Below are 15,137 nucleotides of genomic sequence, written 5' to 3' on the forward strand. Positions count from 1 at the left end.
TATACAATTATATATATATGTATATATATATTTAAAATTACATATATAATCTTTTCTGTCTCCTTTGCCTATTTGCTGGCAGTGTGAGCTGACTTGGAGCAGTCTCTTCTGAGGTACCACGAGGAAAAGCCCAAACAAGCTACTGTACACAGCTCCCCCCTTAGCACTGGTACTGAATGTGCTGGTGCTGATGGACTTTGCCTTCCACATGCGAGTGGGTGTGGGTGTGGATGTCCGTGTAAATCTTTGGGTACATTTTTGACGCCATGGCCGAGGCGAGAGCAGGCCCTTGGGACAGTAAATGCTGCTGCTGAGCGACATATTCCTCATAGTTTATGGAGGAGATGCAGTCTTTGTCGGGGACCTGGGAGACGCAGATCCTGTCCCGGGGCTGCGGCCGGTGCACGGGGGCAGCAGCTGGAGGGGAGCAGGGTTTCTTCTTGGTCTGGCAAAGCCACAAGAGAATCGTCCCAAAGATGAAGACAGCTCCAGCGGGGATGCCGATGATCACGGGCCATGGCAGGCTGCTGGCTGAGGAGGGGGTCACAGGTGCACTTGGAGGCTTGGGATCTGGACATTAGGGTGGGAGAGAGACAGAAAGAGTTAATTAAATGCAGGGAAAGTGGATTCAAAACAGATGTCACACTTGGGCTGGCTTTGGTACAGGCTGTCTGGCAGCCCTGCCAGACCAAGTAACAAGGGAGAAATCAAGCCAGCACATGATGTTTGGTAACTGCTTTGCTTTTCAGTGCTCCTGCAAGGACAAGAAACATTTTTGCTGTTTTAGGGTTCAGGAGGGGAGTCTTTGGAGGCTATTCAAACTTTCTTATCCATGTTTTAATGGATACACTAGACCCAGCACAAGAGATTTTCCTAACACCCACTGAAAAATGCCTAGGCACAGGATTCAGCTTGCAGGTAGACGCTCAAGAAACTTTGAAAACCACAGGCTATCTAAATGGCCCAATATGTTATATTCAAACACACACCACTTAACTTTCAAGCCAAACTTCTTCTAGATGCTAATGTCTTTTTCTTTCCTTGATAAATAATCCTACAACTAGTTTGAAATATTGAATATATACCATGTGGTCTCTTTGAAGTCAGAAGTACCTATACTGTTGACCTCAACAGACAAAACTTTGATTCACCAACACTGGAAATTACAGAATGATTTAGGTTGGAAGGGGAGTCTGGAGGTCATCTGGTCCAGTTCCCTGCTCAAAGCAAGAAAGAATCAGAGAACTGATCCATCAGCTGGCTGTGAAAGTAAGTCTTCATGCTGGTTGGCAGAAATCCTCTGCTGGGCTGAATTGAAAGTGTTTTGATATTCATCCACTCTGTTCTTCAGAGCTGCCTATGTCAAATCCAGTAGATTTACAAGCAAGATGCTGTTTTTCTAACTCATGGCCTTGCAACCACATCTTTGCCTCTGAGGGCAAGCTGGGTTCTCTGTCTCTGTCCCTGCCAATAACAACAGGCCTGCAGGCTCTAGTTCTGGTATGAGGCCTCGTTACAGTCCCATTTAAATCAACGGAAAGTCTCCACTGATTTCAGAGGGACATGGATCAGACTCATAGTTCAGAAACTCGCAGAGGCTTTGAGTTATATCCCACCCATGCAGCTTTTTCCTTTGGAGTGACAGGCTTGCTAGCTGGAGTTTAGTCCTAAATCTAAGTGATTAAGACGAAGATGCCAAGATCATTCTCTTACGCAGCAACCCCCTGTCAGCATCTAAATTCAAGCTAGTGACTCTGGATGGCTGCTGAGACACAGAGATTCAGCAATCAGCGGGCAGATGAAGCCATGCTGCCTTAGTTACAGGAGTCATGTGCATTTTCCCCACTACCTATATAGAAAAAAAGTCCCAACAGCCTAGGGGAGGAAATGATCTCTGCCTCTCACTAGTGTCTTGACTGGAAAGACTCCATTAGATGTGACAGCTAAAATATTCTGATATCGGCTCCAGCTCCTGCACTCTCTTAGCCGTGTTTGGCCTTGTGATGGTGAAGGGAAGAAAAAGCATTAAGATTGATTTTTGTCATAAAACTGGTGGATCTGAAGCTAGATCCACACAGCAAGATGAGGCAGAAAGACATGCCCTTTTCAATGAAAAATATTTATCAGGGCAGAACTTCAGAGTCAGGAGGCAAAGAAGTAAATGGCCAAGTGCAGATGGTGTGCTTCAAACCCACTTGATACAGCCTCAGTTGGACATGGCCACCAGCTCTGAGGCCTGAGGAGAGAAGGAAGCAGCTGCGAGTTTGGTACAAAGGTCCCCCAGGGATCACTAGGTAAGAATTTAGCTAATCAATCATTCTCTCTTTCACTCTTGTTCTTTTCCTTTCCTTGTGATCAGGACAGCTTTTATTCTTCTCCCATTTTATGGGCTGGTATCATTGTTTCCTTTTACCAGCAAAAGCAATATAAATAAGAGCAAGAGAAAGGAAAAATGTAAAGGGTTGCAAACTGTGCTGCTGTTCAGTTCCCCTCTCGTGTCCTGCACCTTATCACTGAAATGATGTAGTGCCTCCAAGGGCAGTATCCTCTCCCAGCTTCTCTTCCATACAGGAGCAGATCATTCATTTTATTTCACCTTGCTGGAAATATTATTCCCCATGAAGGGAGAAAAGGAAACGTCATCAACAGGATTTCAGTAGGGGTTGATTTAAATCAAGACTCATTTAGTCCCTCATTCGTCCTTACCAGAACTGGGCTAGCCTAAATCAGCACAGCCTCACAAAGGGCCAAAGAGCCCAATGGGCATCAGTAGCTTTATTAATAAACACCGTGATGCACATAATTGGTTCAGATGGGGAGAAAAAAGGCGTAACTCACCTGGGAGGACTGTGAGAAAAGCGCTGCGAAAGCTGTAGCCCATCGTGTTTGCCCCCAGGCAAATGTACATCCCTGCATCCTCCTCCTTGGCTCGAGTAATCATCAGTTTGTTCAGGTAAGAACCATCGGGACGGGACCAGACCTCCCCCGTGGGCAGCACAACAAACTTCTGTCCCCCAACATCAATGGTTGAGTTGTATTTGCTCTCTGTGCCATATTCCACCCTCTTTAGCCACTGGATGACGGGTTTGACATCGCTGCGGACTTTGCACTGGAAGGATGTGGTCCCACCATAGTCTACTGTTGTGTTGACAGGGTGTGTCCCAGTCAGGATGGGCTTGGACCTTGTTCTCTCTGCACAAAAACACAAGGAGCTCCATGTTTGCCAGTATCATTAATTTGTGATTGCAGAAACATAGGGAAAAGGTGTAGATGGGATGCAAAATAATTGTCTAGTCCAACTCCCTTCCCTAAGGCATGCTGAGATTTCTGCAAACCTCTCCTGGTATACATATGCCCAACTCTGCCAAAGCCTCTAATGGCGGGTGCTCTCCAGTCTCTCCAGACAACTCCTCCACTGTCTCGGGCTTAGAAGTCTTTTCTATGTCCAGACTGAATCTTCCCTTTTCTAACAAGGAAGTTAGTTACTCCATCTGCATCAGACCTGGAGAAAAGTTTACTCTCCCTTTTAAACATTATATATTTTGGAAGATTTCCACCACTCCTCTATGGTATGTATCTATTGAGAGTCTACACCAGAACCACTGTGGCTACCCCCCAGTTTGGGGACAGTCATGAGTGGAATAAAACATGTTCCTTCTCCATTTGGTCTTCCCAGAATGTTCCCTAAGGACAGATAAAATTGGATGGGAAAAGGCCCCTTCTTTCACGGACTAATGGCAAGCTGTGGATATTGTCTTGTCTTTTGTCTGGGAATCCTTCAGAAGATATCTGTCACCTTTGTTGCTAGGCCTAGTAGCTGCCCACGGGGACCAAGTTCTACTGGAAGCCATCTCATGCCACTACCAATGAGGAAGATCCTCACCTCTGCGCTGTTATTATTTCTTTTTTTCAGCCTAATCGTCCCCACACTCAAATTTTTGTGGAGGAAGAGTTCAGAAGGCTTTTGCTTTTCTAGCCATAAAACAAAATCTTTCTTTTCTCACAATTTTTTTTGTGTCACATCTCAGCTGATGAAGGAAATGAGATGGTAGGAAAAGAAATCAAACACAAGAGGTTCACAAGACCATCCTTTCCAGCATGATCATAGGCCTTAGGTTGTGTCAACACTGCATAAAATCAAACAAAAAATACATCCCTCATTCTGGGGAATGTTTGGATTTTTTTTAGTGTGAGCATCAGAGAAATCAGTCACAGTTTCCTGACAAGGAGGTACTGCAAGCCTCTATGCTAGGCACAGAGAAATTATGGTATCACAGTGGGTGGTAAGTGCTGGCAATCATCACCAGATTTTGACAGCAAACAAAGTCGGACTGAGCATGTAACAAAACAGCTCCCACCAGCACTGGCTTTAGGATGGGAGGAAGGAACAATGGGCCCTCTTTCAAAAACGCAGGATACTTTCAATAATGAGGTCTCTGAAGATGTGCTTGGGAAACAAATATACCATATTGGTCTCTATAGGCTTTGCCTTGGGACTATGAGAAGGAATCACAGCTGTGGAGACTGAGACTCAGATAAGCAAGACTTAGGAGTGGAGGCTCAGGGGGGAAAAAACGGGAGGAAATTGAATAAAACCTGTAATGCTCCACAGAATGATGTTAAAAATAGAAAGATGTCTGAAAACTGCTTAATGCCCTTATCTCCTTGACTCTGGTTCCAGCTTTGGTTACTGTTTTCACTCCTAGCCAGCAAAAGCTAATGAAAACAAAGGTTACATACATCTTTAAGTTGATAAAAACCAAGATAAACAGGGACACAGAAAGGGGTTTGTTCCTGGTGCTGTCTGCTTTTGATGAAGTGAAAATGCCACAGCTGCCATTAGGATGGGGCTTGATTCATTTCCCTGTCTCTGCTCCTGGTTTTAGTGTAAACACATGTTTTTACTGTCTCCACACAGCTGCATCTTTATCAATCCCAGATGTCCAGCAGGTTTGTGCCTTTGGAGCCCAATAGAGCTCCCCACATGTGCTTTTAATTCCCGCGATTCTAGAGAAAGGACTTATCAGGGAACAGATCTTTACCTTTAAGAACAATCTTTCACACCGGGATAAACTTTCTCATGCTAAAATGTATGCACAGACAGACAAACAACATGCTTTCCATGTGGCTGGAAATAGCACTCCATGACCCTGCTCCTCATTAATGAAGGCTATTCAATCTTTCCTCCACTCATCTCATCTCCTCCACTTCCTTGAGTTGGCCGCTCTGTAATAACTTCCATGTCAACTTATGATGATGTCATAGACAAAGCACAACGATTTAAGAGTAAGAGCTCTTCTCTGGTAGACTTAGGTAGGATTTGAGTAGAATTATCTTCAGTAATCATAGGGGAAACAGGAGATTAAAGACCAAGAATCAGAATAGCTAAATAGTAAAAAGAGAAATTTACTCCACCATAATGTAGGGTAATCCCCCACAGCTCATCTTCTAAGGGCTGAATCTTTAAAGCTATGTAGGCATCTCAAGATATAGACAGCACCCTAGTGGGATTTTTTTTTTTGTAAGGATCTCCTTTTGTGCCTGCCTGAACCTTCAGATGGCCAGATGTTTGTTTGTTGGGTTTTTTTATTGTGCGGGTTTTTTTTTAAATCTGTCCCTAAAACCTTGTCTGGCTAATCATACTAGCCATAAGACTTCTCCTAATTCCCATAGGAGACTTCGCTAATGAAGCAGGCCTCCTATTACAGCTATCTACACTAAATTTTCAGTTGATTGATTTCACCCTATTACCACTTTGATAATCTGGGCCATCCTAAATATTTCCACCCCTGCTCTATGGTGTATGAAAGGGCTTTCTCACTGAGTTCTCAGTCTGTCCTTGAAATGAGTCTGTTGGTAGTGTGAGACGTAACTGGGCAATGGTGAACTTCTATCATGCAGGTGCCCTTAAGAGATGACTGTTTTCCCAAATATCTCTCTTCATTTCACCTACTAAACTGTGTTGTTGCCACTCTGTCTTGCCCAGGTGTTAGGTTTATTCTAAAGTTCTGGTAACGTTTTCTCTGTCACTGCTGATGTTTTTAACACTCTTCCATTTCTGTGTCCCGCTATAGGCACCACACACTTGCCATCACGCTTTCTTTATTCAGGCAGCCCCTTCTCACAGCGCCCTCCCTGCCTTTCTACTCCAGAGGCTGCACTTACGGATTACTTCAACTTTGTACGTCGCATTGATTTCTCCAACTTTGTTAAACACTCGGCAGGTGTATCTCCCACTATCCTCAGGCTTCAGGTTCTTCAGGTTCAGAGTCCACTTCTTCTTCTTGTTCTCCCCAATCTCTTGGGGCGTGAGAGGCTTATTGTCCTTCAGCCACGTGATGTCAGGCCGTGGGTTCCCGCTGGCCACACACTTCAGGCGGATGGAGCTGCCGACAGGACGGGCGATCACCCTCCGTCTCATCTTGGCGGGCTGTGTGAACCTGGGCCGAGCTGCAAAAGGCATGAAAAATTGACTGTGGTGAGCAAAAGGCGTGTAAATATAGATACCATTGTCAAGTATTATGGCCAAATTTACATGAAATGCACCTGGCAGCCCCATAGATACCACCGTATCACTCACTCTCCTATCAAACTGATTTTCTTAGAAAAGAGACACCATCCAGTCTGAGGCATTTGAATGTCTACAGGACTGCTATGGCCACCGCATTAGTCTTCAGCATAACACAACTTTGGAATTTCTCAGTGTCTGCTAGCCAATTGCAACAGACCATCTCACAAAATAATACCAAAATCCCGTTATTGTAGCTCAAGGCAAAATGTGGCCCATAATCACATTATAATTGTTACCATACTCTATGCCACAAACGCAAAGCCTTAGCCAAGATCAAAAAATAAAACCTCAAATTCCTGTCAGGCTGACCATTTTCTCAATCTTTTGCTGGTCACTTGAAGCCTCATTTTCTGAAGATATTTTTCCCCTTAGTTCTCACTGGTTTTAATGGAATTTCAGAAGAGTCAACATCTTTTCAATACATAGGAAAGTCTTAGAAGTGTGCCACACTTTTGTACATTGATCTGAACTTAAATATATGTAATTCATTCAACATTATTTTATGAAAGTCACGCTGAAAGGCCCAAAGAAGCAAACAAACAGATGGAAAGACTCAATAAAAAACCCTTAAGTTTGTTACTAGAAGATACTCCATGCCAGTCCATCGCAAAAATGAAGAAGCTGAAGCAATAGCTGCTGCTGGACAGAATCATGGGTGAAGACAGTCCTCTTGACTTAGCAAAGAAAACACCAATATATCTAATAGCAGGGACAAGAGCACTAGAGAAATGCAAGGTCCCCACCTGGCAAAATCTGAAACTTACACTCTCAACTGCAACTAACTATAATTGAGATTGTATCAGAATTCCAGAGCGAAAAGAGGTGGCACCTTTAAACCCTCGTAGCTTTTCTGATATTGCAGAGATTTCCTGTGAAGTGATGGGAAAGAAAAAGACCTTTGCAAAAACTTTTAAGATAGTTGAAACAATAGAATGTGATCTGTTGCAAGGCAACAGCATGTCCAACAGTATCCTGTAATGAAGAATTAAAAAGAAATTACAAATTTCTCACAGTTTCTTTAATTATGCAATGCCAGTCTGGGTGCACATCAAACTGCAGTCTCCTACTTTGATTAACACCACTTCTGACTCTCACTTGGCACTCTCCCCCTACCTCCAAAATACTCTTGCCAAATTCACCTGCCTTCATTCTTTATTTTGGCAAAGCCAGTTTCTCCTTTGAATCCATTCAGCACTTCCACAATAGGTTTTTCCTCCTGCTTTCAAACCCCATTTCTTGCTTACGATGATCTTATTCTTCATTCCCAAAGGCCAGTGATCCTGCATTTTTGCCCTATCCTGGTAAAACCTCCCTGATATTTTTCTCAGGAAATAAGAGAAATGGGTAAGGAGTGGCCTTCTCTGTGGCACGCTGGGTTGAATTACACCTGTCAGCCACTGGTCTTCACCAATGGCAACTGGAAAGCCACAACCTCAGCAGCACATAACACACCAAAGCATGCTGAGAACGTAGTGTTTCAGGTGTCAGGGAAGTTAGCTACAGCACAGCATGGTGGAACTCTACCAGCTGCCCAGGGCCGAGGGCCAGAAGGTCTGAGATGTGCATTATAGCTGAGCTTTGCTAGATGGAGGAGGCTGGTCTGCAGCTTCCTCTCCTCCAAGCACTGGGGAATGGCAGGCATTGCCTTCCGAAGCCTGTGAACATATCCTCACTCCCCTGCAGCCTTGCCCAACATCTCTCCCATTCGGAAGAAGACACCCTTTGGCATATCCCTCTCTTCAGAGTCCTTTACTGCAGGGGAAACCATCTGCCTCTGAAGTCCTCCTTGGCTGTCATTTTGGGTCCCAGCCATTTCATGTTATTTCAAACTCTTGCTCAGAAATGCTTTACTCTCCATACAGAGGCTTTCATGTGTAATCTAATGAACCGGAGCAACTCTGGCACTGAAAGTCCTTGCCGTGACAGCTGAGCAGCAAGTGTGACATACTAACCCACTCCATAGGCTGTGCTGAGTAAATTACTGGGTATTCCCTCAGGGGGCTGCTGCCAGAGGAGGCCCCCTCTCAGCAAAAACAATCACCTTCCCAGAGAGACAATTAACCCTGTCAGAGCCGCACCTTGTGAGTGAGGACACATCCAAGTTTAAGTCTGAGCAGAGGGAGATGTGCTGCTAAGAGCTGCCATTGTGGAAATTGAGTTAACATCTGCAAGGTGCACGGAGAGGTTAAGAACCAGCTGTGAAATGTGTCTAAACAGTTATCCTCTAACACGGCAGTGATTTATACTGAGATCATGAGTTGTAGGTCCAGGTAGTGGTAGATCCTCACCGGATGAGATTCCCAGACTGGGACTAACATATCAAAGAGCAGGCTGGAGACAGGACAATCACTCTGCCCATGCAGAGTGAGGAGTCAACCAAGTGACTCCAAGCTCTCACCTTCCTTTTACATATTCCCTGCTTCCACAGCCGTAATTCAGAAGGACTTCATGATGTCGCTGCTCAGTAAGGACATTGCAATACAGAAACTCTCTTTCCCCCCACCAAAAGCAGGCCTATTTCCCCCCATTGCAACTCCCATGAATCTATCTGGAGTTTTGCATTCAATCCTTGTACAGCGTTGCCCAGATAGATACCAAACTACAGGTAAAACTAAAATTCTTTGGCTCTGTCTGTCTGTCTGGCTTCTGCTTAAAGAAGATCAAGCGATCATGTGGTCTCAAAAGTTACTCCAGGCTGCCTGCAATACACTGAAACCAGATCCCATTTACACAGTCCTGAATGTTTCCTTGACAAAAGCCTGAATTGGCCAAGTTTTAAAAAGCCAGTTAACCAAAAAGGAGAAAGAAAGACACACACATAAGAGAGAGAAAAAAAGATTCAGCAAGCACAAAGGAAAAAAAGAGAGAAGCAGCAGTGTGAGAGAAACACAGAAAATGTCTCTGTTGAGTCAGTGCTAGTAAATGTCTGTTCCCAAATCTGTCCGATTTACAGAAGTTTTGCTTGTTGGAGTGCCAGCAAAGGCCATTACAAAGTGACTCTGTGTTATTTATACTTTACATGCTTGTTGTTCTCCACATCACTTGGTGTTTGCTTCATAAACGTGAACCACACATTCATACAGTATAAATTATGCCACACAGAGGAGCAAGGCAAAACACAAGTGGATGGGGACAAAGAGACAGTGTTGTGCACGTGTTCCTTGCTGAAATGCTGTTTCACCATGCAAATTTATTCAAGGTAATGAAAACTAAATGAAACAGAAAGCTCTCAGGAAAAAGACCTGGGAAGGAACTCAGCAGTCTCCTCTCCCTGTGGGACAACTGAAGGTGGTGAATTAGTCCCAGAGGCTCCTCTCAGACACTGCTCATAGAAAGTGAGGTGGTTAGCTAAAACGTGTAGTCTGCTGTGATCCGCCAGAATTGCTTCCAAAATAGTGACAGTCAGTACCACTTCAAGCTTTCATGATACTGATACAAAAAAGCATCATGATATGACTAAATATTGAAATAATTTCAGGTCTTTTGAATAAGAGCTCAGCCAGCTGTGGGAAGACATGGGTGGGGGCATCCACCTTTCCCCACATCAGCTCTCTACTCTTCTACTCTTAATGGGAGCAGAATCTCTCCCCAGCGGTACTACTCCATGACGGTATCTGGAAAGCAAAGTGGAGCTTTTTCTTTTTAACCATGCTTCTCCTCTACCACTTCTCTAAGGCCCAGCAATCTGCACACACAAACTGGTCCTTCACCCATTATCCTCCAGAGTCCTGCAGACACACACTGACCCTCCATGTACAGCAGCTCACAACAGCAATTTGCCGGTGAATGCTGCTGGGTGGAAAGGACTTTGTGGGGTTTGTGGCCTGCCCCAGACATTTCCATTCTTGGGGAAAGGAGACAGGAGGCAGGGAAAGGGGAAAAAGCAGAGGTGCAGGAACACTGCAGCTCAAAGAAGGACTGGGCCAGAGCAGCACAGTAAGACACGATCTGATACAAGATTGTCAATGCCTAGTAATTTTAGTAGTGCTTACATCCTTCTTCATAATATTACTCTTGCATTGACCCATCATCCACCAGCTCTACCAGGAGCACATCTAATAGTTGGACTTGATGATCCCAAGGATCTTTTCCAACCTAAATGATTCTATGATCTGCCATAGCATTCAACGTTTGCTCCTATCTCCTCCAGGTTAATGAAGATTGGAGAGATGGCACCTGTCCTTGCTAGCTACTGAATCCCTCCTGGTGGACTCCTGACCTGTAGTTTACCTAAGCCACCCTTTCTCTACCTCTGAAATGTTGCCATCCTTTTCCAGAATGAGCCTGGACTACACCACAGCACACCACATCTCTTGTTTACCAGCTCCTGAAGAAAATTGGCCTGAGCTCAAGTGTTGGGAACTCATACAGTGAAAGCTCCACACGTTCCACCCCTTCCATTGCTATGAGGTTACTCCCTGGCCATGAATGCTGTACAAAGCCACCTCTGTATTATAAAATTAGAAGGAGGGATGTACTGCGAGAGCAAAATGGAAATGCTGTGTTTCATCTCTCAAGGTCATAAACTCACATCACATTCCTGTCAGCAATAACCAAAAGCTGCTTGGCATCAGCCTGACAACTTATTGTCCTTCAAGGAGGACTTGGATGAAACTCTGGGACTTGAAAGTCTTGTAGTGATTCAGAACCTGTTTCAAGTGAGATTTTAGCAGTTCCCCAAAGCTCTACAACAGCATCAAAATCCTATGCTTGAACAGTCCGGGGCTTAGAGAAGTTCATGCAGGTGTCTAAAAGAGAGAGTAATTTTAAAAAACACTCAGCTTTGGCTTAATGCTAATTCTCATGAAGTGAAGTCAGACCTCCTGTTTGCCCTCTGTGGGAGCAGTGTTACGTCGGCACTGAAGGCTTTTGGAAATACTCCCGTAAAAGTCAGTACACCTTTTACAGAGTCTATGAAAGCTATAATAGCTGCGCATGCAAACGAAAGTCACTGCCCAGAAAAACAATTGCAAGGGAGAGCCATGCTGGGCTATGTGGCAGGGGGCCCTAGAGCAGACCATGGCCTGCGTTGCACAGAAAGACCCTTGGATGCGATCCATTCATGCTGACATGTTCGTCTGACTTTCTGTTTATTATTTGACCATGTGTAGGGAGAACTCACTCCAGTCGCTTTGCCTTTCCTTTCCTTCAGCAACTGAAAAATGTGCTGCGGGAACAGCACTGAACCAAGAACCATGGCAAACTGAAAAAACGTACGCTGCTACTTACCCCATTGCTTCCCAGAATGATCTTCATATTCTCCATTGGAGCCTTCAGGTACCTGGCTGTCCTTTCCTGAGCTGGCATCATCTGCAAAGAAAAGGAAAGGTAAGATGTTACAAAGGTCTCCTGCAGCAGAGCAGTACATTAACAAGAGCTTGCATTTCCTTCTGGAAGGAGCATGCAGCTAAAACACGCTCAGCATACATTTGGCATCCACATCCTGGCACTCACAGACCAGCCGGTTTAAGGATCAATTTAGTTCACTGCCTTATGAGCTTTTCAGCAGGCTACCAAAGCAGTGGGAGATTAATCAATATTTCTACTACTAGCTGACAAAAGCCTCTTGTTTACATTTACAGGTTGCTGTTCCCTAGGAGGAGCTGACCCATTGTACCTTCTATGCAAATAATGGCATAAAACAAAATTACAGATAATTAAACCTAGGAGGTGAGCGAAGACTTATCTGGTAAGTCACACAGAGCACAAGCAGTGCGAATTAGGGCCACTAATTTGCCTTTAAGCTTCCATATAAAATCAGAAGAACTAGTGGGTCCACAGTCAAATGAGCCCTCAAGGGATGCTGAATGCAAAACTATGGCTGGAGAAAGCAGTATTGAATAAAAAAGCGATTTGTGGTTTTGTTTTTGGTTTTGTTTTTTTAAAATTCAGACCTCCCATTCACCTGTGTTGACAACATACCACTTTGCCCCTTATCACTCTATTGGTCTATACCAATACCACAGAGCGGCATCAAGGTCTCAACTTGTTGTTACGAGAAACAGAAATCACGACCAGGTTGAACCCCCACTTCTCCAGCAGACCCCACCTCAAATTGCTGCTGTGATAAGCCCTCTACAAGGTATCCACAAGGGCCGAGGGAGTAGGAGAGTGCCCTGAGCCTCGTTCTGCAACCTGTGTGATGCTGGTGGCTTCACACCTCCACAGTACCCAGATGTGATTTGTTTTCCTCCTCCAGTAACAGCCCAACTTCTACTGCACATGTGCCCAGCTCAGAGCAACCTCTTAGAGCAATGCATCAAACCAGGAGGGAGGTCCACCTGTGGGACTTTGGACACCTATAGGTGATGGCACAGCAAAGAATGGCCCTTCCAAGGCTACTTCTGTGCTCTGCAGGTAGCACAGCCCCACATGGCAGTTGGATTTGAGGTGAAGATCTTGATCAAGAGCTACTTAGCTCCCAGCTAAAGTGCACTGAAGTGTATGTAGTTTGGTTTTCAGAGATACGTCAGGTGAAGGCTGGGAAAAATTCATCTCAATGAGAAATTGCTCCACAATGGTGTAAAAAGGAAATAAATCAAAAGATATGGAAACCTCTTAACTAAGGAATGAATCCCTCCAACTGCCCAACTCCTAAAACCCATAAGAAACAGTGGAAATTTCTTTCTGTAATCTCTGTGGCAGTGGGAAAAATCTCAGCTTATACATGAGCCTGCCCCCCCCCCGGAAATGCACAAATAGTAGAACTGCTCTTTACAGTTTTAGAATTGTGCTTATTATGTAAACTTTTGTGCAGTCTTTGTGCAAGGAGAATGTGTGTTTAACCTCATCCTCACCCCAGTTTCCAGTATTTTGGAAAATCATCCCCATCTCTTCAGCATGGGGCATTTTATGTCAACACATGCTCTGCTCTTGTTTGCCACTGTCCCTTAAACAGAGATGTGATGCCATCTGGATTTGACCCCCTCTACCCTGACAGACTTTTCTCTTCTCTTTGTGGTTGCTTCAGCACAGTGTCCCATGAAGGTATGTGCAGCTCTCACTTTGAGGAGAAAACTTTCAGGGCACTAGCACATCGTGCTCTTCCTTCAGCAGCTCACTCCAGCTGACTACCACTTCCCACCTCCCTCTCACCCTCTATCCATCGCCCAGAGGCTTTCCTGGGTGCCCCAGCCAGCTCCCAGCCCAACTCACAGCGTGAAACACAGTCAACGCTCAGGAAATATCAACCCTCACAGTGTCATGAGTGCAAACGTATTCAGCTCCACCAAGGCTGGCCCGCAGCCTGGGTTACAGAGCAGGCGAGTGACCCATGCACTGCATTTTGCAAGTAACTTTTTTTACAGCTTTGGCAAACTGAATGGAGGGAGGACGAATATGCCCCTTATATATGATGGCATGCATATGACATTGTCTCCTTTCAATGAAAATACTGAATCGATTTCTTTTGGCGCTTGTACAATTTTGCACATAAATATCGGTAGTGCTATGAATGAACTCTTGGATGCTCTCTGACAGACAACTTAGTAAATCCCTTAGCACAATTAGAAGAATGTATTGGGTAACAGAGAAGAAAGAGATGTAGGGTTCCTCTCCATTGTTAACTGCCGAATATCTTAAAAGTGGTTAAGACATTTAAGCGGCGATGTTCTGTCAATTATATCTTAATCCTACTCAGCTTGATGTACAAAGAGCAGTATATCCTCCCTTGCCTCCCGCCTCATGTTACAGTATGTCAGCCCATGTGTGCTCCTCCTGCCTACACACAAGGACTGACTGGCGTTCTCAACACCTCTTGACATGCTGCCAAGCTTTTGATGTAAGTAAAATTGCTCTGAATCTATTTGATCCTTTGAAGATGCTTCTTTGGATGTTATCCTGCCAAACTGCTAACCTGGAGAGTAACCTACCAAAGCCAGAAAAAATCATTTTGAGGGGAAGAGATCAGGATAACTAACGCCACTGTTCTGAGCCTACAAAATAGATAATTTAGTGGGGAAGCAAGACTGAAATAAAGAAATGCATGCATTTAGGCATGTCGGTTAAATCTACTGGAACTCATTTCACGTTTGTTAGTAATATGGTAACGTTAACAACACATGGCAGAAGTATCAACGCGAGGAGGGAAACCCATGGAAATTCATGTAGAGCAAAAGTACTTCTTCCTCTCCCCAGAGCTGCACCCTGGGTGAGGGATTTTACAGCAGTCTCCCTTCCAGCTGCAAGAGCAGTGAGTCTGGTTCCTACCTTCAGCGTGACCTTATCTGAATGAACTCGCACTTGAGAACTGTAGGGAAAAAAGCTGATTCAAGAGATCCAGAAATTGGACAAAACTCATTTTGGGAAGATTCTGTGAAGCCCAGGAATCTTCAGTTAAAATTGTGAGTGAGGCTGCAGAATTGCCAGTGATGCAACGCTAAAGCATTAGCCTGGGATGTGAGTGACCCAGGGTCAAGTCCCTCTTCTACTGCATTCAGAGAGGGATTTGAACCTCCCTTCTTGCATCTTGGGTGAGTGTCTTAAGCTCTACAATGCAATCTCAGAGAGCCCAAAAAGAGCTTATTATGGAGCAGCACTGTGGGAGACAGATATCTCAGGAACACCC

At 44.7% G+C, this 15,137-nt stretch overlaps 1 protein-coding gene across 1 annotated transcript in view; it reads right to left on the reverse strand.

The window, feature by feature from the left end:
- FGFRL1 (fibroblast growth factor receptor-like 1) overlaps positions 1-15,137 on the reverse strand; it is a gene marked incomplete at its 5' end in the record, with an annotated part of 178,907 nt that continues 163,770 nt past the window's right edge. The window contains 4 exons of the mRNA XM_009869142.1: positions 1-570; positions 2,839-3,192; positions 6,166-6,450; positions 11,801-11,881. Of these exons, the coding sequence (XP_009867444.1) occupies positions 161-570; positions 2,839-3,192; positions 6,166-6,450; positions 11,801-11,881 (1,130 nt within the window). The remainder of the gene's footprint in view (positions 571-2,838; positions 3,193-6,165; positions 6,451-11,800; positions 11,882-15,137) is intronic.

Source organism: Apaloderma vittatum, unplaced genomic scaffold, assembly GCF_000703405.1.
Source record: "Apaloderma vittatum isolate BGI_N311 unplaced genomic scaffold, ASM70340v1 scaffold4485, whole genome shotgun sequence".
Classification (NCBI taxonomy): domain Eukaryota; kingdom Metazoa; phylum Chordata; class Aves; order Trogoniformes; family Trogonidae; genus Apaloderma; species Apaloderma vittatum.